At 46.4% G+C, this 22277-nt stretch overlaps 2 protein-coding genes and 1 pseudogene across 9 annotated transcripts; 1 reads left to right on the plus strand and 2 right to left on the minus strand.

Moving 5' to 3' along the window:
• Positions 1-968: 968 nt before the first annotated feature.
• LOC101784133 (pentatricopeptide repeat-containing protein At4g28010) lies at positions 969-4800 on the minus strand. 2 transcript variants are annotated; one of them, XM_022823953.1, is made up of 3 exons: positions 2614-4800; positions 2036-2201; positions 969-1183 (listed from the first exon to the last, which is right to left on the minus strand). In XM_022823953.1, exon 1 carries the CDS (start codon positions 4585-4587, stop codon positions 2719-2721), a length of 1869 nt encoding a protein of 622 aa, XP_022679688.1. In that variant the 5' UTR covers positions 4588-4800; the 3' UTR covers positions 969-1183; positions 2036-2201; positions 2614-2718. The 2 variants fall into 2 exon arrangements, with proteins under 2 accessions (XP_022679688.1, XP_004959897.1); XM_004959840.3 differs by lacking the exon at positions 969-1183 and having other exon boundaries at positions 1759-2201.
• A 5137-nt stretch (positions 4801-9937) lies between these two features.
• Positions 9938-13967, minus strand: LOC101756563 (uncharacterized protein At5g39570). 7 transcript variants are annotated; one of them, XM_022824588.1, is made up of 7 exons: positions 13135-13957; positions 12856-13026; positions 12324-12467; positions 11940-12128; positions 11486-11652; positions 10806-10890; positions 9938-10161 (listed from the first exon to the last, which is right to left on the minus strand). In XM_022824588.1, the coding sequence occupies exons 1-5, from the start codon at positions 13741-13743 to the stop codon at positions 11542-11544; spliced, it is 1224 nt and encodes a 407-aa protein (XP_022680323.1). In that variant the 5' UTR covers positions 13744-13957; the 3' UTR covers positions 9938-10161; positions 10806-10890; positions 11486-11541. The 7 variants fall into 7 exon arrangements, with proteins under 7 accessions (XP_022680323.1, XP_022680322.1, XP_012699666.1 ...); XM_022824587.1 differs by having other exon boundaries at positions 9938-10354; XM_012844212.2 differs by having other exon boundaries at positions 9938-10354; positions 10806-10922.
• On the plus strand, positions 13742-16871 carry LOC101784540 (annotated as a pseudogene).
• The last annotated feature ends 5406 nt before the right edge of the window (positions 16872-22277 follow it).

The raw sequence follows: 22277 nt of genomic DNA on the forward strand, positions 1-22277 counted from the left end.
ACGACAGGAGGACCAATTGGGCCAGGCCAAGGAGGCCCAGGATAGTTGCAAAGATTTGATCTGAAAATAGCTAGCAACGAACACTAGTGTGGTAGTGTTAACCACCAGAGGATTTCCTGTTGGGCACCAGCAGACTATGGGCCTAGGAGATGCACAAAAGCGACAGCTTACCTGTCAATAGATTGCCCATGAAATTGGCTTCATCTCCGTAAGTTAGCCGTAGCAGCTTCATCAAAATTCCCCTTTTGTTTGCTTGATGATCAAGTTTTTCAGGCATGTCAGAAGTCCTGAATAGTGAATAACACTGCAGCTCTGGGCTTTTCTTTGTCACTGCATAGGAATAATGACAGAATGAAGAGTTAACAACAAACAGTTTCTTGATAGAAAACACTGTTGTGAATATGCTCTCCACAAATTTGCCCGGTATTGAAAACCAAACAGCTTCAAAAAGGATAATCAAGGAACAGCTCTGCCGAGAAAGTAGTAAGTGACATGAAGAAATGTTTTATGTAACATCTTGCTAATGATTATCCACAGAGAAATTAAAAAGGGTATAACAGAATTGCATAAAGTAGTTCAATAAGCTATATGATGGCCTCTGGTATCAAATGACATGCCGGGCAAGAAGAGCACTGTGAAGATCCTTACAGGATTGTTTCGTTTTCCAGCACCCTATAAATTTGACAGGACATGGTGAAAACCATAAAGACTGAGACAGGCTAGAAAATCAACTAGCTTACGTCAGACAAGATGAAAAATTGTAAATTGAGACTGAGAGTATGAATTAAGCCATCCTGCTACTCCTGGGTAAAGCAGGATGAAAATAACCCAGGTGTAATATCTGATGATATTTGCAATCATAATACAGAATATTCTGGTACAAAACAATCTGACAAGGAAGAAAGTAGTACAGATTAGCTTCAGCTTTAGACAAACTGGAAATCGGAACATGATGAATGTATCTCTGGTCAGAAATGCAGCAATTGCTCTTGCACATACTTGGAACATAATATCTTACAAATAAAGTTTTTATTTACACTTGGCCAAGTAAATCTAAAACAAATGTGAATACAATTATACAGCTGAACCTGAAGCAACATTACTACAATGAAGAGTATACAGTATAGGTTGAGTACCCTCCAAAGGGCCAGAGGAAGTGATTTATATGATTAGCTCCATGGCCCTGCAGTTTACACATTGAACCACTTTGTCACACAAAAATGAAGCCAAATAACACTCCAGCACAAAAAGAGCAGAAGCATGTCAAATGACAAAAAAAGAAACTTGTATCCTGAGTCCTGACTTGCTTGAAGAAAGTATCTATTGAGATTGCCAGTTCAGACCATTGGAAAATCCATTTCATGCGGTGCCACTGTCAGACAGAAAATACAGCTATGCTAAAAGTAAAGAAAACAACGATCATCCAATGGAATAATAGGAGTTCAAAACGATTCTGTATGTTTAGCATAATTGCATCGGAAAGTCCAACAACAATGTTCATGCTATCCAAGACAGGACGCATATTATTTATTAAGGGTTTGCAAGCGGAGTACTGAACAGAATTCTGATTGGGCCAGTGGCTGTGAGGTTGTGAAGACTCGACAAGTCCAGCATCTGAACAATGTCATGTAAACCTTGTCCTGTTTTTATGCAATGCAATATGGACGAAGGCTCAAGGGCCCTGGAACTCAGTAGTACTATGATTATGTCTGGTTAGTTAAAACAAAAAACTTCTAGCCTAACATTTAACACAGCAAGTGAGAAATGCATACAATGCTTGCATAATGCATATCATGACATTTTGATTTACTGCATTTCAAAACAGAAAAAATTGCTATGAACAGTTTAGCAATCCAAGAAAGAAAACAGCTGCCTCCACCAAAAGGTCACCCATCAATCACAAGGAAAAATAGAAAGGATAATATGGCACATTCAACGGCACATGGAGCAACGGGTCAGTTGCAGAAAACATTGTAGTAGAGGCCTAGATTTATGTGACAACGAACGATAGAGCATGTACATAGTTTGTGCATACGGATTTAGCTATCTGATGGTCATCTTCAGAACGCATGCTGTACTTGCACTGCCAGTTTAGACATTCTCATCACCATGAGACTGCTCATATACTTGTATATCTTGAGGATAGAATGGAGACATAAATAAGCTGACATATCCCAGCAATCACCTGATGCCAGTGTATGCTGCAAGTAAAGGTGATTAAAGAATAATTAGATTCCACAGACATAGCGAATACAATTTGATTTCATCTAATTGAAATATTTAGTGATTATCTAGAAAAAATCGGGAGAGCTCCAAAAGGTATCAGTAACACCGCAGCTAAGATGGAAAAAATCTTCAGATGTGATACGACAGAACTGACTTAAATAGGCCATCATCTGGCAAATCATGCCACTGGTGGCAGTTTGTTTAAGTGATATAGGCCATCATCTGTACACTGAAATGAATGTGAGGTAGTGATTTTTTTTGGACCCAGCAGTACCATTACCAGCAAATGTAGGGTCATCGCTACCACAACTTTAACAAATATGACACAGGCAAATCATGTAAAGAAAAAAAGTGAGCTGAACAGGAATCTCAAACATAGGCACATACATTAGCTGAATAGCCGTCATGCAGGCTATCTGCACACAAGAACATGGATTGGGGCTCATCCAGCGACACCAGGTTCAAGTGCAGGGCATGATTTATATAGTGAGTTCATGAACTCCTAGGACAAGATGATGGTGTTGCCTTGCAATAGTTATTCAGATATAAATCAGGCAGCCCCTCCAATATTTTTTTGTCTTCGTTGCTTGCCATCAGCGAAGTCATAATAGTACGAATGATTTTTGAATCGAGAGCTACATTCTTGTCTCTCAATTCATGTACCAATTTCAGAACCTTGTTTATCTGACCTTCAGCGCTATAACCTTTGATCAATGAATCAAACACAGCAATGTCGGGCACAAAGCCACTTGCTGTCATCTGTTTAAGCACCGTCTCAGCTTCTTCTAGGTCTCCTAGTTTTGCAAACATGTTGATTAGCATAGAATATGTCACAGCATCAGGAGTCAGACCCTCATCAAGCATATCTTTAAGCAGTTGTTTAGCCATTTTCTTATCCCCTGATATACAAGCACCATGGATCATTGTGCTATATGCGAAAACATCAAGCCCGCAGTTCTTATCCATTTCATTGAACAAAATTGTAGCCCGCTCCATCATTCCCTGTTGACACATAGCTGCAAGCAAAGGAATATAGTGAACTCGCTCGGGCTCTATCCCATGTTGTCTCATTGTACACAAGAACGTTTCTGCACGGTCAACTTCCCACATCTTGCTGAAGCCATTTATCAGAATACTATAGGTGAATGAATCAGGCTCCAATCCAGAACTAGCAAGCTCATTCATTAGCTTCATAGCCATCTTAACCTTGTGAACCCTAAGGAATCCACCAATCAGACAATTGTAGGTCACCAAGTCACACATACACCCCCTCTCAGCCATCATCTCACGAACTTTGACTGCTTGGAACATCCGACCGATCTTACATAGTCCATGTAAAACCGAGCTGAAAGTAATCACATCAGGCTCAACCAACACATCTCCTTGGATCATCTCCTCAAGCAACCCTATTGCCTCATCCATCTCGAGCACGCCAGAAAGACCTGCAATCAGGGTGTTGTATGTCACAACATCCGGTGCCACCCCCTTCTCTACCATCTCCTTCTTTAGAGTGATCGCCTCCCTCACTGATCCTTCCTTGCACAGGGAATTGATCATAACATTGTATGTCACTGCACTTGGCTCCAAACCCCGCTCCACCATCATGTCCTTCACCTTTGCGGCCTTTCCTATCTTCCCCGCTTTACACAGGCAGTCGATTAAACCAGTGAACATGCTGACATCCGGCTCAACCCCCCGCCGGGACATTTCTTCAAACACATTGCCTACGGCCTGCCACCGGCCGGACTTGCAGTACCCACGCAGCAAACAACTGTATACAACCACGTTCGGCTCAACACCACTCTCGTACATCTCATCCAGCAGCTCGACGGCCCCGTCGACCTCTGCGGCGTCGCACAGCCCACGGATGAGCGTGCCGTACGTGACGACGTCGGGGCGGACGCCGCGGGCCTGCATGGTCCGGAGCAAGCTGACGGCCTCGTTCGCGCGGCGTGCCGCGCAGAGCCCCCTCATGACCGTGGTGTAGGAGATGGCGTTTGGGCGGGCGCCCGGGTCGGGCTCCATCGACATGTCGCGGAGGAGGGAGAGGGCCGCGGGGAGGTCGCCCCCGCGGCGGCAGAGCGCGGCGAGGACGGTGTTGTAGGAGACGGTGTCGCGGACGCCCGGGAGCGCTGTGAGCAGGGAGCGGGCCTCCGGGGCGGGCGCCTCACGGAGGCGGCGGTTGAGGAGCAACGCGGCGGCCGCGCGGCCCCGGCGCAGGAGCACGGCGACGAACGGCGCGGCGGGGCGGGGGGGCTTCGAGGCCGGGAGCGGTGGCGGGGGCGGGACGGGCGCGGCGGGTGAGGCGGAGGCGGTGGTGGCGAGGGACCGGACGAGGCGGGGCTCCGGGCGCCTTCTCATCGCAGCGGGTACGGTGGGAGCAGGAGCGCGGCGGGCGGCGGCTTTGTTTGTGCCAGGGGTTATACCGCTGCCTGCCTTATTTCCCCCCACGAAATCGGGCAAACACGGCGCCGCGCGCGCTAGCCGGCCGGCAGGCGTCGGCGACACGGCAGTGCGGGCTGCGGAGTCGGCGCCGCCGCCTAAGAAGCGCGGCCAAATCGACGCGCGAAGCGGGGGAGATGTTCTGCCGGTGCGCGTGCATCGACTCGCTGCTCGGTCTGGAACTCTCAACTCTGGATGGGCTCTGCGGGGTCTGGCCCGGGCCTCGGCGCTGACCACCCACATGGGCCGCCAGCCTGCTTCGGCGTGGAAATGGCAGATCCTGGGCCAAGTGATTGATCCCCCAATTTTCTCGACCCAACCAATAACAATGAGGTGTTGAGGTTGGGCTTGTTAAATCCGACACGGGTGATCAGCTTGCATGGCTTGCAGAGTGCAGGACTGCAGATGCTGTTGCTCACGTGCAGACGGGTATCTCTTATCCTCCCTCTCTCACACTGAGCATGAGCAAGGGAGCAGTGCTAATGTCCACAGTCCATCTCCATGCACGGTCCGGCTGAGGAGGTACGCGAGGCCGGCACAGTCACAGCGATCACTAGGTCAGCGTACGGCTGCCCCAGGCCGGCCGGCCGACCGGCAGTACGCCGGGAAGGGGTCCCCCAGGGCAAGTACGCCGGCCAAATCCAACCAGATCGATCCGTCGATCGGTTGCTGCGACGCATTACGCCGCTCACGAGTACATGTAATGGAGACCCCGTTCCGGCCAGTTCCCCTCCGATCTGGGTACTGATTGCTTATGGGAATTAATAAGGGTGTGTCGGGAGAAAATTAATACTCCCTCCATCCTTTGACGTGGAGTGGCTGCGCAAGAAACTCAAGCTCCACTGCCTTGGGTTGGCCTCGCTGGAGCGCACCATTGCCCGGCTACGCTCCAGAATTCTGTATCTCCAAGAAGGTGATGCCAACACTGCCTTTTTCCACCAGCAAGCCAAATTTAGAAAAAAAAGAAGAATTTTATCCCAAAGTTGCAGGTTGGGGATCAACTGGTAGTCTCTCAAGAAGATAAGCAAGAAGCAGTGCTTGAATTCTATGAAAGCATTCCAGGGAAGGCAGAGGAGCAGGAATATTCTATTGATCTGGATGAATTAGGTATTCAGCAGCATGACCTTTCTATGTTAGAAGGTTCATTCTCAAAGGAGGAAGTGTGGGCTATCATTAAAGATATGCCTTTGGACAAGGCCCCGGGCCCGGATGGGTTTATTGGGCGGTTTTATAAATCATGCTGGAGTGTTAAGGTGACATTCTGATGGCTTTGGACGCCATTCACAGGGGCTATGTTTTCAAATTCCGACTTCTCAACTCAACCTTCATTACCTTGCTGCCTAAGAAGATGGATGCTATGGAGGTAAAGGATTTCCGACCTATAAGCCTTATCCATAGTTTTGCTAAGTTGGTGACTAAGATCATGGCTAATCGGCTGGCTCCTTTATTACCCACTCTGGTCTCTGCAAACCAAAGTGTGTTCGTGAGAGGAAGGAATATCCATGATAACTTCATTTTGGTGCAACAGTTAGTGAAATCCTTGCACAAAAAAAGGAGGCTCATATCCTCCTTAAGTTGGACATATCCAAGGCATTTGATTTCGTATCTTGGTCATTTCTGTTGGAAATATTGCGTCATGTGGGGTTTGGACAGCGGTGGTGTGATTTGATATGCCTGATCCTGTCTATATCCTCAACACAAGTGTTGGTGAACGGTGAGCCGGGAGAGACTATTGTTCATCACCGAGGTCTTCGACAGGGGGACCCTCTCTCACCTATGCTGTTCATATTGTTCATGTATGTTCTGAACTCAATGATTAGGTATGCAGCACAAAATGAGTTGTTGCATCCGTTATCAATTCAGCAAGCCCGGCATTGGGTCTCCTTTTATGTTGATGATGCGGTGCTTTTCTTGAGGCCTTTCAGTATGGACCTGAATGTGGTCAGGCATCTTCTTGAGCTGTTTGGACACGCCTCTGGTCTTAGAACTAATTTGTCCAAGAGTTCGGTTTCCCCTATTCATTGTACAAATAAGGAGTTGGCCCTCACTGCTGACATTCTATCTTGCCCCATCAAGAATTTTCCCTGTACTTACCTAGGCCTTCCACTCACAATTGGCAAACCAACCAAGGAGGTGTTGTTGCCTTTGCTTGATAAGGTGTCTGATTACCTACCAGGATGGAAGGCATCACTAAGGAACAGAGCTGGGAGGCTGGTAATGGTGCGAGTGGTTCTAACAGCTGCCCCAATATATCATCTAATAGCTTTGGATCTGCCTAAATGGTTTTTCAAGGCTCTGGACAAAAAAGGAAAGGAGAGGGTTTCTTTGGAAGGGCTAAGAAAAGGCCAATGGGGGCAACTGTTTGGTAGCTTGGGAACGAGTACAATGACTGATTGAATATGGAGGTCTTGGGAGGAGGTCTTGGGATCCATAACCTTGAGCTACTTGGCTGTGCTTTGAGTATTCGCTAGCTTTGGGCACAAAAAACTGACCCTGGTCGACCATGGACCGGCCTTCCAGTTTCAGTTCCTCGCAAGGCCCAGGCTCTTTTTGATGTAGCCATGGATGCTATAGTTGGCAACGGGGAAAAAATCCTTTTCTAGTATGATAGGTGGTTGGATGGTCATACCATGGCTGAGATAGCTCCCAATCTTCTCAAAACAGTCACGAAACGAACGGTCAAGTGGAGGACGGTATCTCAAGCTATTCATAACAGAGCATGGGTTAGTGACATAAGAGGGGCTCTTACAGTTGAAGTCCTGATCGAGTACCTTCACATTTGGGGTATTGTGGATGGCCTTGTTTTACAACAGGATGTGCCAGGTCAGTACAGGTGGAAGTTATCTCATGATGGCTCTCACAGCAGCAAGTCTGCTTATGCGGCCTTCTTTGTGGGCACCATTAAATTTGGTCCACGGAGAAGGATCCGGAAAAGTCCCCGCGCCCCCCCCCCCCCCCCCCCCCCCCCGGCGCACTGTAAGTTCTTTATTTGGCTAGTGTTTCATAATCGGGTCTGGATGGCTTACCGGTTGGCTAAAAGAGGGCTGGCCCATCCAGAGGTTTGTCCCTTTGTGATCAGGGAAATGAAACAATTCATCACTTGCTGGTTAGCTGTGTGTTCTCTCACCAAGTTTGGGTCCTAATTTTCAATCAGTTGAACCTGCTGCAATTGGCGCCTGACCCCTCGGTGACTCGTTTCTCTGGTTGGTGGCGGAAGGCAATCCCAGCAGCCCTAAAGGAAATAATAAAGGGACTCAACTCTTTGATAATTTTGGTTTCTTGGGAGGTGTGGAAGCATCGCAACGACTGTGTTTTTTAAAATGTGAGGCTGAATATTCAGGAGGTCATTAGTTCTGTAAACACAGAGGATGGCTTTTGGTGCATGGCTGGTGCTCCAAAGCTTGGCCAGCTTATGTCCAGATTGCTGCCCGCTGGAGCTTAAGTTTTGGTGTGTGCTGATCGCCCCCCCTTTTCCAGCCTGTGTTGCGGCTATAAGCTATTTTTAGTGTAGCATGTGTGTGTGGTGTCCTGGTGCTCGGGTTGGCTTCACCTGACTCGTGTTCTGAGAGACCACCGATTGGCCAAAGCAAAGAGTTGGCACAAAAGTTTCTTTGCAAGCCATGAGTTCTGAGGGATCAGCCTCAATGTTGGACAAATCCTCTCCATTTCCCAAATCGGAAGAAATATCCTGATGCTGAGAACCCTTACAATCTTCTTGGTGATCTGAGGTGTCCCCACGCAGCCTCACTTGCTCTTCCAGCTCTTCAGGAGTCATTAACCTCGCAGTTTGCATAATACGAGCCACTTAGATAACATATAAAAGTAAATCAAAACAGCAAGTGAAAGAGCAAAAGGTAGGAAAGAATGAAAGAAAAGGATAAGAATAATACCTTTGAAGCTAGAATGATCAATGCAAGGAGCCGAAAAGCACGAATCTCAAAGCGCTAAAACAACAGCGAACAAATTCTCAGCAAGACGCGAGGATAACCTCGAGCAACCCATACCCCTACCTTTTATAAGGGAGTTAGCGGGTGCGAAGGGACACCTCGAACGGCGACCTGAATTCGAAACGGCACCCACTTAGAAAGTGACACGTCAAGCCTCAACAATCACCATTGGCTCATTTCTCCTCCGACGCTCGAGGGTGATGTTTTAGGTGTGCAATCTCAAAGTCGCGGGTTCGGCCCATCGGAGTCGACCCTCACCCACGAGGGGCTACTATTGGGAATCGTCAAAACCTAAACATCCTCGAGCGCCGTCCACAACATAAGAAACTCTTTGACCTCGCAAGTTCTACATCAAGTATAAAGAGGCGCGGAGCCTTTCTAGGCTCGCGAGTTCCAAACTGAGAAGTAAAACTCAGTTACCCTCGAACGTTGTTAACAAGTCTCGAGACTAACCTCGCAAGTTGTACGTCAACGGCAAGGGAGCGGAACCCCTTTAACCTCGCATGCTGTATGAAGGCACCTCTTATAGTAAATCTCGTATCCTTGCACCACCTCTGCTTCTATGAGGACTCGAGGGTAGTGATTGACAACAATATAAAGTAGGTCATGGATCACTATAAAAGGGGAGCCCTATCGTATTGTGTAAGCCCCCCCCGTTGTTCAAAGTCCCACCCCTTTTTTCAAAAAAGGGAAGGTTTTTTTTTTTTTGGCATTTATAAGGGGGGGGGGAAATTCTCGGGGGTTTTTCCCCAATAGTTCCCCGGGGGGGTCTATCTTTCCGGGAAAATGGGGTTGGGGGGGGGTAAATAAAAAAAAGCCCCCCCCCCCCCCCCCCCCCCCCCCCCCAGCCTATGGCACGGCAGTGTCCTGGTACTCGATGACACGCAAGTTCTCCTGCGTGGTTTGAGGGGGAAAAAAAGGCAATGATAATTGATTAGTCCATGATGCACAGGCCAAGCAAAACACAAAGATATCAAACACATTCACTGAACATTGCAAAGCATTGACCTCCATATATTTTTGACAGAATAACCAACCATTAATGTTCATACCAGGAACATTAACCATACAAAAGCAAGCATACAAAATAATTGCCGTCCATACAAGCAGCCATACAGCATACTGCTGTCCATACAGGCAGCCATACGAGTAGTTTTGATGTCAATATCAGCTAATAGTTCTCACAGGCCTAGCAATTAACAGTGGACTTTGGTTTCACAAAGACCAACAGAATATTCTGGTACAAAACAATCTGACAAGGAAGAACGTAGTACAGATTAGCTTCAGCTTTATATAAACTGGAAATCAGAACATGATGAATATATCTCTGATCAGAAATGCAGCAATTGCTCTTGCACATACTTGGAACATAATATCTTACAAATAAAGTTTTTATTTACACTTGGCCAAGTAAATCTAAAACAAATGTGAATACAATTATACAGCTGAACCTGAAGCAACATTACTACAATGCTGAGTATACAGTACAGGTTGAGTACTCTCCATAGGGCCAGAAGAAGTGATTTATATGGTTAGCTCCATCACTCTGCAGTTTACACATTGAGCCAATTTGTTACACAAAAATGAAGCCAGATAGCACTCCAGCACAAGAAGGGCAGAAGCATGTCAAATGGAAAAAAAAAGAGAAACTTGTATCCTGAGTCCTGATTTGCTCCAAGGAAAAGTATCTATTGAAATTGCCAGTTCAGACCATTGTAAAATCCATTCCATGCGTGCCACTGTCAGACAGAAAATATAGCTACGCTAAAGGTAAAGAAAATAATGATCATCCAATGGAGTAATAGGAGTTCAAAACAATTCTGTATGTTTAGCATAATTGCATCGGAAAGTCCAACAACAATGTTCATGCTATCCAGGATAGGACGCACATTCTATATTAAGGGTTTGCAAGTGGAGTACTGAACAGAATTCTGATGGGGGCAGTGGCTGTGAGGTTGTGAAGACTCGACAAGTCCATCATCTGAACAATGTCATGTAAACCTTGTCTTGTTTATGCAATGCATTATGGATGGGGGCTCAACGGCCCTGGAACTCTAAGTAGTACTATTATTATGTCTGGTTGGTTGGGAAAACGAAAAAAATTCTAGCCTAACATTTGACACAGCAAGTGATAAATGCATACAGGGCTTGTTTGGATGCAGCCCTGGACCCTTTGCCTGAGAATCTCACCTGCCTGTAAGCTGTCTGCTATTGCTTGCAAGATTGCCTGACCAGGCAATTTTGACGAGGGCTGCATCCAAACAAACCCACAGTGCTTGCATATGTATATCATGACATTTTGATTTACTGCATTTCAAAACAGAAAGCATTGCTATGAACAGTTCAGCAATCCACGAAAGAAAACGGCTGCCTCCACCAAAAGGTCACCCATAAATCACAAGGAAACATAGAAAGGACATTATGGCACATTCAATGGCACATGGAGCAACGGTTCAGTTGCAGTATAGGCCTAGATTCATGTGACTACGAACTATAGAACATGTACATAGGGGGTGTTTGGGAAACCCCTGTTAAAGTTTAACACCTGTCACATCGGATGTTTGGATGCTAATTAGGAGTACTAAACATAAGCTAATTACAAAACTAATTGCACAGATGGAGTATAATTCGCGAGACGAATCTATTAAGCCTAATTAGTCCATGATTTGACAATGTGGTGCTACAGTAACCATTTGCTAATGATGGATTAATTAGGCTTAATAGATTCGTCTCGCGAATTAGCACAAGGTTCTGCAATTAGTTTTATAATTAGCTCATATTTAGTCCTCCTAATTAGCATCCGAACATCCGATGTGACACTGTTAAAGTTTAGCACCTCATATCCAAACAGCCCCATAGTTTGTGCATACCGATTTAGTTATCTGATGGTCATCTTCAGAAAGCACATTCTAGTTGCTCTGCCAGTTTAGACATTCTCATCACCATGAGACTGCTCATATACTTGTATATCTTGAGGATAGAATGGAGGCATAAATAAGCTCGACATATCCCAGCAGTCACCTGATGCCAGTGTATGCTGCAAGTAAATGTGATTAAAGAATAATTAGATTCCACAGACATAGCGAATACAATTTGATTTCATCTAATTGAAATATTCAGTCAGTATCTAGAAATGGCTTCAAACAGTATCAGTAACATCATAGCTAAGATGGAAATAATCTTCAGATGTGATACAACAGAATGACTTAAATAGATAGCATAAATAGATCACACCATTATTGAAAAAATTCCTGAAATAAAATTAGACGTGAAAATTGAACAATATGCATAGCAGGGCAATACATATGATACTATCTAACTTACATTATCATATTCAGGAGTCATTGCCATCCCTTCTGTGCAAGCTCGATAGTATCCCGGATTCAGAGACCATGAAGGCGTACAAGGCTCGAGTTGATCATAAGGTATGTGCATATAGGGTTGTATCTCGTATAATTGTCCCAAACTCTCCAAATTATCAACATTATTTTGACTGTTGTATATTGAGAAGTTCTACATCAGGTTGAAGGTGTAATTTAGTTCATAATAATCATAATGACTGATAAAGGTAAGACATGCTACATATACATGGGCTTGGCCTGAAGAAGCAAATTAATTTATCAATCCAGATAATCCAGGGACACTAGGAAAGTATGTTCCATAGAACCAAAATGAAACACAAAGCAATGCGGCTGCCAGATAACAAACCTCATAGTACTCCAACTTGTGAGAAGAAACTGTTTCCGGAGGCTCAACATGAAAATGTAGTGGTTCTTCACCAACATGCTGATTGTAGCTAAAAATAGGTTGAGACGAAATCTTACTGTCTTCATTGTAAGAAAAGAACTCCTGCTTGTAATATTAAAAAGGTTATCAGAAGCAAAAAAGTTCGTGCTGCATCAGTTTGAAAGGTTCAAAGTAATGGATCATAGGTTAACTGAAACATCTAGCTCCCAGTACATTAAAAAAATGCTTTGATTATTTTGGCGCTTCTTGGCTACTGCACTTCTTTCTACACACCAAACTCTTTATTTATTTGACAAAGATAGCACGAATCACGTGGGGTAGTTACACAGAACTTGCATGCATATGTCTAACTCGTTCAGTGACAGATAAATCAAATAGTGCAGTTGATTGATTAAACTGTCGAAGCAGAAACGCATAAATGAGCTAAGGCCCATGCTACCAAGACTGATTCACAATTCCACTCTCTTATTGATTACTCATGTGCGATAGGTACCTGATATTGAGATTCCTCCTCATTGTAGACCTCCTGGTAGCTCTGATTAGGGAACCAGGTAGTTTCATCTGAAACACCATAGGATTGTTCATAAGAACTATCATAGGAAGGGTATGTAGGCTGTGCATATGCATACGTCTCCTCTTCTGTGTTCCCATACCAAGACAATCGCTGTTTCCAAACAAGCACACGGCAGAGGAGGCCCTAACCCGTCAGTAATAATTAATAAATCCATGTCAGTTCAGAAAATTCAGAACGGCGAGAGTTGTAATTGCTCACATTACTCTGATAATACTGCTCCTCGCTGGTGTCGTGCCACTCCACAGTCCCAGTGGCCGGCGGCGCCACCTCGACGACGACGGCGTCCTCGACGCCCCCCTTCCTGTTGGCGTACACCGGGACCCCGAGGCAGTCGACCCCGATCCGGCGCTCCCCGTAGCCGTCGGAGTGTCCGAAGAGGTAATCGAGCCCCCGCATGCACTGCCTCCAGTAGTCGCGCCCGCACGCCGAGCGGCACGGCGCCCCCGGCAAGAACGGCCAACCACGGAACACCTCCGGCGTGGCGTAGGCCGGCTGGTAACGCGGCGCATCCCCGTAGTCGTACGGCTTGGGCCAGTAGTACGGCTCCGCCACGGGCGGCGGGGGCGAGCTCGGCCGAGGCTGCGCTGGCGCAGGAGGCTGAGGACGTGGGGACGGCTGGTGAGGAAGCGGAGATCGCGGCTGCGGAGCGGTGGGAGCGGGGACTGCGGCGGGCGAGGAGACGGGGTAGCACGTGGCGGGGGAGGGCGGGAGCGGGGAGCCGTAGGTGGCGGAGATGTCGTAGCCGCCGGCGTAGGGGTGCGGGTTGTAGTCGTCGAACTCATCGTCGTCTAGGTACTCGTCGGCCATGGTGGAGGGTGGTGGTTACGGCCGGGCCGTGGGGATGGGAGGGTGGGTGTTGTGGAGGAGGGGATCGAAGTGGGAAGAAGTGGGAGGAGTGGAGAAGGAACAGTGGGACAAAGGGTCGACGACGAGGCGGCGGCTGTACCGGCTGGTGGCATGTTAACTTCGCCGCTTCGGGATGATGGCGACGTGCGCGGGAGGCGTAGGCTGGAAGGGATTGCGGCGTTGCGGCAATGCGGCCTCGCTCGCGGGGAAGGAGACGGAGCCACGCCTGCCATTATTGCGCCGCACTGGGAGGTGGGAAGTGTGGGCCTGGCGTGCTCGACGCTTCGGCCGTCAAAACGCACGGTCACGGCACCACGTGGCATGTGCCAAGTTGCCACGTGGGAGCTCGGATCCCAGCACCGGCAGACAGTAAACACTATCCGGCGAGTCAACGGAGATCCAGTGCAATCAGGACAACGCTTTCTACGAGGCCGACGATCCGCCGGCGGCGAGCGGCGGCAACTCCGTCCGGGACTCCGGGGGCTGCTCGTGGGTGTGGAAGAAAGGTAAAATAGACACTTGGGTCCCTAAATGTTCCATGAAGGGTCATACCTCATCCTCAACTTTTAGATTGGCTTTTATTTTTTTATCAAACTCGTCCTTGTGTTGATATGCTGCTCTAATTTAGCATAACTCTAATGCAAAAAGTTCATTTTGCTCTTAGCTCATCTAGGTCAAATACATTTATGTGCTCATGCTCCCATAATACATACACATAACAATATTTTTTAAACTAACAGAAAATATGGTGTCTAAAAGTATATTTGCTCATACTCTTTAAAAAGTTACGTAGGTTGCATTGGAAAGGACAAGTTTGGTGAGGAGACGAAGAAAAATGCACAAGCTGCTGGTATTAATGTAAGTTATAAGTTTGCTTTTGTTAATTTTTTTTCTTCTTCATGCAATGATTTTCACCCTTTTTCACCACTAGCTGCTTAACGTTGGCATTTATACAACAGGCCCATTATCATGAGGATGAGAATGCTCTGACGGGCACATGTGCGGTCTGTGTTGTTGGTGGCGAAAGGTATGGTTCCTACATTGTCTTCACTAACAAAAGTGACTTAATTTTAACGAATTTTCTTCTATCTATAACCAGGTCACTCATTGCAAACCTGTCCGCAGCAAACTGCTACAAGTCTGAACATCTGAAGAAACCAGAGAATTGGGCACTTGGTAATGAAAATGGATAGCTAGAGTTGCTTTTTGTGATTTCCACCGTTATTTTCTCATGGTACAGACAAGGTTCACATGTTGTTTGGGCAGTGGGCACAATGTTACAAAACATCCTGCTTTGAATTTTTCCATTGTGCAGACATCTTGTGGATGTCCAGCTTAACATAAGTACATTTATAGCTTTGCATATAGCCAAAATTTTGAGTGGAACTGCACCATTATTCTTCATTTTCTGGGGTTTATTTTTAAGTAGTACTTTAGTACAGGGGGCGTAAGCAATTTCCAAATGTTATCTTATAAAATAAGTTCATTTGCTATGTTTCAGTTAACAACATAGCACCTTCTGGTACCTAGCTTATCAAGTCATTGTTGGCAGTTACTTACAAAGCATCTTTGCTAATTATTTGCACTTGGTGGATTTATATTATCGATCATGTTTCCTAACAATGATACTCCTTAATTGTAGTTAAGAAGGCAAAATATATTTATATTGCTGGCTTTTTCCTTACTGTGTCACCGGATTCTATTCAACTTGTTGCTGAGCATGCTGCTGCAACTAACAAGGTAAAATGGTGCCAGTAAAAAGAGACTGTTTTCCATTGATATCATTTCCATTGATGGCCATGTTTGCAGGTGTTTTTGATGAACCTTTCCGCTCCCTTTATCTGTGAGTTTTTCCGTGATGCCCAAGAGAAAGCTCTTCCGTAAGTACTGGAAACTGCATGCATAATTGTGTTATGTGACCTTTATGTGAGAGCAGTATATAAAAGGTTCAGTTTGGGGTGCAAAGCTTTATTTCAACTCTCTTGCATGTTAGTTTTTTCCAGTATTTTGGTGCGCTATATAAAATTTATGATTTTCTTGCTGTTTGCAAACATAGGTACGTGGACTACATCTTTGGAAATGAAACTGAGGCAAGGACCTTTGCTAAAGTTCGTGGTTGGGAGGTAAAGTTTCATCTTGTGTTGTAATTTTCACCTGGTTAGAAAGTTGTAATAAATTGCTCCGTAAAAAATTGTAGACTGAGAATGTGGAGGAGATTGCTCTGAAGATCTCACAATTGCCCAAGGCTTCAGGGACACACGAGGATTACTGTGATCACTCAAGGCCGTGATCCAGTAGTTGTGGCTGATGATGGAAAGGTAAACCTCCTGCTTTCCATGGTTGCGTATTGGTTCACTGATAGGCTTCATTGCATTGTGATTATTGTGAATTTTACATTCTGTTGAAAATATATAGATTATTTGCGGCACAATATCAGTCGTGACAAAGTTAACATTCACGTAATTATTGTGTATTGAACCTTGGCTACTCGAGGTAAATGTTTATCCTGATCCCTGATAATCTTAAATAATACGGTGCTTGCAGGTGAAAACTTTCCCCGTGATCCTTTTGCCTAAGGAGAAGCTTGTGGATACTAATGGTGCAGGTGCGCCGTAGCTTTCAGTAGTAATAATGTTAAATTATGTGCTGCAGTTTTCTTTTCTTGAGCAGCTGAGCCATCCTCTATTTCAACGTAAACTTCGTAGATATGTACCACTCTATTGAAACAACACAGCTGACCATTACAGTAAATGATTCTCGCGTACGCTTTTGATGTTTATTATGTTCGCGTCGTGCTAGTTACTGAATCTAAGCATTGTTTCGTAGGTGATGCCTTTGTTGGAGGCTTTCTATCTCAATTGGTTCAAGAGAAGAGCATCGATGACTGTGTCAGAGCTGCTTGCTACGCCGCGAATGTTGTCATCCAGCGTTCAGGCTGCACTTACCCTGAAAAGCCCGACTTCAATTAGAGCGATCTCTAGCATATTGAAGACATGTAAGGCCACAGTTTTTGTGACATTTCCTCTGTATAACTCTGCTCCTCAGCAGATCTGGCCAACATTATCTATATCAATCTCTAATTTGCGGCATATCTGTACTTATCCTTGTGGCGCGTCCTTAGCCTGGTTTGATTACTCTTGCTTATTTTTAGCACCCGTTACATCGAATGTTTAGATGCTAATTAGGAGTATTAAACGTAAACTATTTACAAAACTCATTACATAAGTGGAGGCTAAACGGCGAGACGAATCTATTAAACCTAATTAGTCCATAATTTGACAATGTGTTGCTACAGTAAACATTTGCTAATGATGGATTAATTAGGCTTAATAGATTCATCTCGTCGTTTAGCCTCTACTTATGTAATGGATTTTTTAAATAGTCTACATTTAATACTCCTAATTAGTATCTAAACATTCGATGCGACATGTACTTTTAAGCCAAGGAACCAAACGCAGAACGACAAAAGTAATCGTACAACCCTACATCCTTGACATCTGACAGCGTGTTAAGTGTTAACATGTTCAAAGCAGCTTTTTCGGACTGCTCCAAATTCTGGCGAGGCAGGACACCGGGTGTTTGGATACGAGGTGCTAAACTTTAGGAGTGTCACATCGGATGTTCGAACGCTAATTAGGAGGACTAAACATGAGCTAATTATAAAACTAACTGCAGAACCCCTATACTAATTCGCAAGATGAATCTATTAAACCTAGTTAATCCATCATTAGCAAATGGTTACTGTAGCACCACATGTCAAATCATGGACTAATTAGGCTTAATAGATTCGTCTCGCGAATTAGACTCCATATGTGCAATTAGTTTTGTAATTAGACTATATTTAATACTCCTAATTAGTATCAAATATCCGACGTGATAGGTACGAAAGTTTAGAAGGGTGTAATCAAACACCCCTGAAGCCAGAACAAATTCACAGGACGACAATCCCGAGGAGAGTAGAAGACGCACAGGTGCCGTTGACGCTAAAGCAGCACCCAACGTCTGTGCTGTTTGGGTCGCCACTCGCCAGCACCAGCAACACAAGCAAAGGCGTGCAGAAACGTGCTGCCAGGCCGCCGAATCCTAACCGCAATTGAGGAAACAACAGTTGAAGGTACGCAAACGCCATAAATTTTAGTCCTGCTTTCATTTTCGGATAGTGACAGAGCAAGACAGTACAGTAACCTACTAACCTAGGAATAGCTATGTGTGACAATGATGTTTTAGGGGGTGTTTGGGAGGAGGGGGCTAAATTTTAGCCCCCGTCACATCGAATGTTTGGACACTAATTATGAATATTAAACCTAGACTAATTACAAAACTAATTACACAACCCCTAGGCTAAATCGCGAGACGAATCTATTAAGCTAATTTAGTCCATAATTTGACAATGTGGTGCTACAGTAACCATTCGCTAATGAGGGATTAATTAGGCTCAATAAATTCGTCTCGTGATTTAGCCTAGGGGTTCTGCTATTAGTTTTGTAATTAGCTCATATTTAGTCCTCCTAATTAGCATCCGAACATCCGATGTGATAGGACTAAAGTTTAGCCCCTGTCTCCCAAACACCCCCTTAGGGATGTTTGGATCCCCGGGATAACCTAGGAATAGCTATGTGTGACAATGATGTTTTAGGGGTGTTTGGATCCCCGGGCTAAATTTTAGCTCCTGTCACATCGAATGTTTGACACTAATTAGGAGTATTAAACATAGGCTAATTATAAAACCAATTTCACAACCCCTAGACTAAATCGCGAGACGAATCTATTAAGCCTAATTAGTCCATGATTTGACAATATGATGCTACAGTAAACATTCGCTAATGATGGATTAATTAGGCTTAATAGATTCATCTCATGATTTAGTCTAGGGGTTGTGAAATTGGTTTTGTAATTAGTTCATGTTTAGTTCTTCTAAATAGCATCCGAATATTCGATGTGACACGGACTAAACTTTAGCTCCAGGATCCAAACACCCCCTTAGGAGGTAAATCAGTTGCACACGCAGAGGATGCAGAGTTAGGCCTGGTTTGGTTCCTCTGATTTATTTTTAGCACCCGTCACATCGAATGTTTAGATACTAATTAGAAGTATTGAACGTAGACTATTTACAAAACCCATTACATAAGTGGAGGCTAAACCCAGATAGAGTATAGATTAAAGGGGTGCTTGGATCTTTAGTGGGGATTAAAATTTATGTCACATCGAACATTCGGATGCTAATTAGGAGGACTGAACATGAGCTAATTATAAAATTAATTACATAGGTGGACGCTAATTCGCGAGATGAATCTATTAAGCCTAATTAATCCATCATTAGCACATGTTTACCGTAGTATCATATTATCAAATCATGGAGTAATTAGGCTTAATAGATTCGTCTCGTAAATTAGCCTCCACCTGTGCAATTAGTTTTGTAATTAATCTATGTTTAATACTTCTAATTAGTATCTAAACATTCGATGTGATAGAAATTCTAGAAGCTCCTAAAGAAACAAACATCCCCTAAGATTCGAGAGTACCGAGGAACTACCAAAGGACTACCTCTAGAGGAAGAAAAAGTGAAGAAAACAACGAAGATGAACTGTATAATCTCACTCTACTACCTATATTACAAACTTATTTTTTCGAAACGGCAGGAGCTTAAAATGGCAGGAGAGCTGCCAATTATATTAAAAAGAAGAAAAAGCACAGACTGAACTAATACAACAAAATGAAAAAAATAATAACAAACACCGGCAAGTTAAATTGGGTCATCAACACGTACCACACCACGCCATCGCACTCAACTCAACTAAACAACACATCATTCGGTTGGATTGAGACATCAACACATGCCGAACTCAAACACATCTCAAACGGATTTGACTCCGCCCGACAACGGGAGCAGAAATGAAGCTTACCGCGGCACCCACCAACATTCACGCTCATATAGTCGCCGAAACCTCCAGGCATGACCCTGCGTCGACAGGGAACCTAATAGAAGCAGACTGCACCACACTGAAAAGGTCACCGCCATGCGGGATCCTCCGCTAAAGTGCCGCAGCAACACCATACTCCACCTGATAGAGTGATACCATCGAATCCGGACCTCTCGCAGGCTGCCTCGCAGTCGCCACCATGATAATACAACACGCGGGGATCTCGCCACATCCGCCGTTGGACTCCACATTGCTCTCATTGCCTCGAAGAAACACCGCGCAGGGGGGGGCCTCGCCACGCCCGCCACGGTACTCCACATCATGGATCCATTTCTTTTGTCGCCGTCAGGGTGGAGAGCAATGTTGCCCCGCTTCCCTAAATCTCCATCAATCAGCCGAGCTGCCGCCGCAGGTCGACCTCGCCTCGTTGCTTCACCCGCGCACATAGCCTCCGCTGCCGTGTCAGCGAGTCAAAGAAGTTGTGTGACGACCGGCCCCAAATCTTCCAAGTTAATCCAAATCCTAGCCCCTGATCATCTGTCAAGTTTTCTGCGCCTAAGTGTTCAACCCTCCGACCGGTCCCGACCCCCGAGACCCGACCCCTCCCCGCTTTGCTCCGGTTCCGACCCCACCAAACCCAGCTCACCGTCGGATCCTTCTAAGTCCTCCCAAAACGTCCGTTCTATCTGATCGGTGGACCCGCGAGATCTTTTTCCCCAGATCTGCCGCGACAGGCGCACTCGGGTTGCATGCCCGCTTCAGAGTCTCCCCGCCGCGTGGCTCATCTTCTCCGACGCCCGCCGCTCAGCCTCGTCTCTGACCCGCGACCGAATGGATTCTCGCGCCCTCTTCCCCCAATGGCAGCGGAAGCCCCTCTGCGACCTTTCTGCAACGCCTCGCCTCCTGCGCCCATCATCACGTCGTCAGATCCCGGCCGCAGAGCCCGATGTCGCCCATCTTTTCTGTCACTTCGAACATAGTCGCGCCGCCTGGTCTTCGCTACCCGACGATCCCTCCTCCGCCAACCCTGGCCACAGCCGCGACAGCTCCTTTCCCCGCCCTGTCAAAAGCCACCCGACAATCTGTTGCTCCGCGCTCGCCCGCGGCTGCCTGTCTTCTCACCTGTGCACCCTCGATTCTAGCGCCGTTAACCCAGTCATTTTCATCAAATCTACCGCACGACGACGCCCGCCTCCGCCAAATCTCAACCACCGGCATACCCGCTCCTGCGCCGCCCTGACGCCAGAGCCCAATGACCGCTGGCGTCATCCCCGAAGTCCTGCACCACCGCCCTCGTCGCTCAATCGCCGCCCTGGCAGAGCACTCCATTGCTTCTCCCCCGGCCTTCGAGCCGCTCCCCTTCTCTCTCCCGCACCGCTTCCTTTCTCCCTTCCCGGCCGCTATAAAAGGGAATGCGCGAGCCCCGCTGGAGTTCCCTCCGCCATTGCTGCCTCCCGCCATTTCTCTTGCTCCTTGCTCAAGCTCCTAGCGCCACCCGCCAAGTTCTTGAGGAACTCTCCTCTCCGCTCCACTCCGTTTTCCCCGAGCCACCCAGCCGCTTGCTCCTCCGTGCTGCGTAAGAGCTCACTTGTGATCCACAAGAAGCACCGCCGCCACCGGAGCACTGCCGGACCTCGCCGCCGTTCAAAGCCTTAGCCCCTCCGCCCAAGTCTGTTTCTTCCCGACCCCAAGCTTTCTTTGTAGGAAGAAGGTAAGCTGCCGACCCCAGTCCGCTTTGCTCGACCCCTCTTATCCGCCCGACCCCGGTTCCGTCTCGCCCGACCCTATCTATTCCGCCGACGCCTATCCGCCTCGCCCGAGGGCTCGGCTGTGATCTTTTCTTCAACCGAGGGTGTATGTGCAAAACTTAGGAACCCTTCAGCGCTTGCGTCTGAGGATCCCTAGTATATCACATCCTCTAGTTTAAGGATCAGATCATAAGTTCCTTTCCAACCCTCACCAGCTCCCTTGAACCTCCCCACCCTCCTGCTCTTTGTCGCAAGTTTCTAGGCTCGGACTTGCAAGTGTTGCAGTTGAAATAACCATCTATGCTAACTAATACATTGCATTCGTGTAGAGCTGCGCCTCGCCGACGGCTTCTACGAGCTGCACCCGGCGCCAGAAGACGACGGTGTAGCTGAGCTCCTGCCCCCAGAAGCCAAAGTCGCCCCCGAAGTCGAGCAGTTCTCTTCCCCCTTGCTCGAAGGCAAGCCCCGGTTGCATGAAAACCCTGTGTTGTTTTACCAGACTTGCGCATGCCTTCTGTAACATGCTTGTGCATTTACGTATAGAAGTTGTTTGGAACCCTAGATGCATGACTTAGTTTCCCATGATCTGAACACTAGCTGTTGGACCGAGTAGCTGCTTGCTTAACTAGGAGACGGTAAAAGCTGAGTGATTCCCTGTCACTCGCGAGTTGTAGGAGTTGGATGTCTACCTTTCTGTTACAACTGTAAGGACAATGGACGGGGCAGGGTTTGAGTAACTCTTTGGTGGTCGGATGATCGCCCCGTCTGTCTATGAAAACTTGCTAAGGCCCGACAGTGGTGGTGTTCGTGATCAAGTGTTTGAAAG

This window comes from Setaria italica, chromosome II, assembly GCF_000263155.2.
Source record: "Setaria italica strain Yugu1 chromosome II, Setaria_italica_v2.0, whole genome shotgun sequence".
Lineage (NCBI taxonomy): Eukaryota > Viridiplantae > Streptophyta > Magnoliopsida > Poales > Poaceae > Setaria > Setaria italica.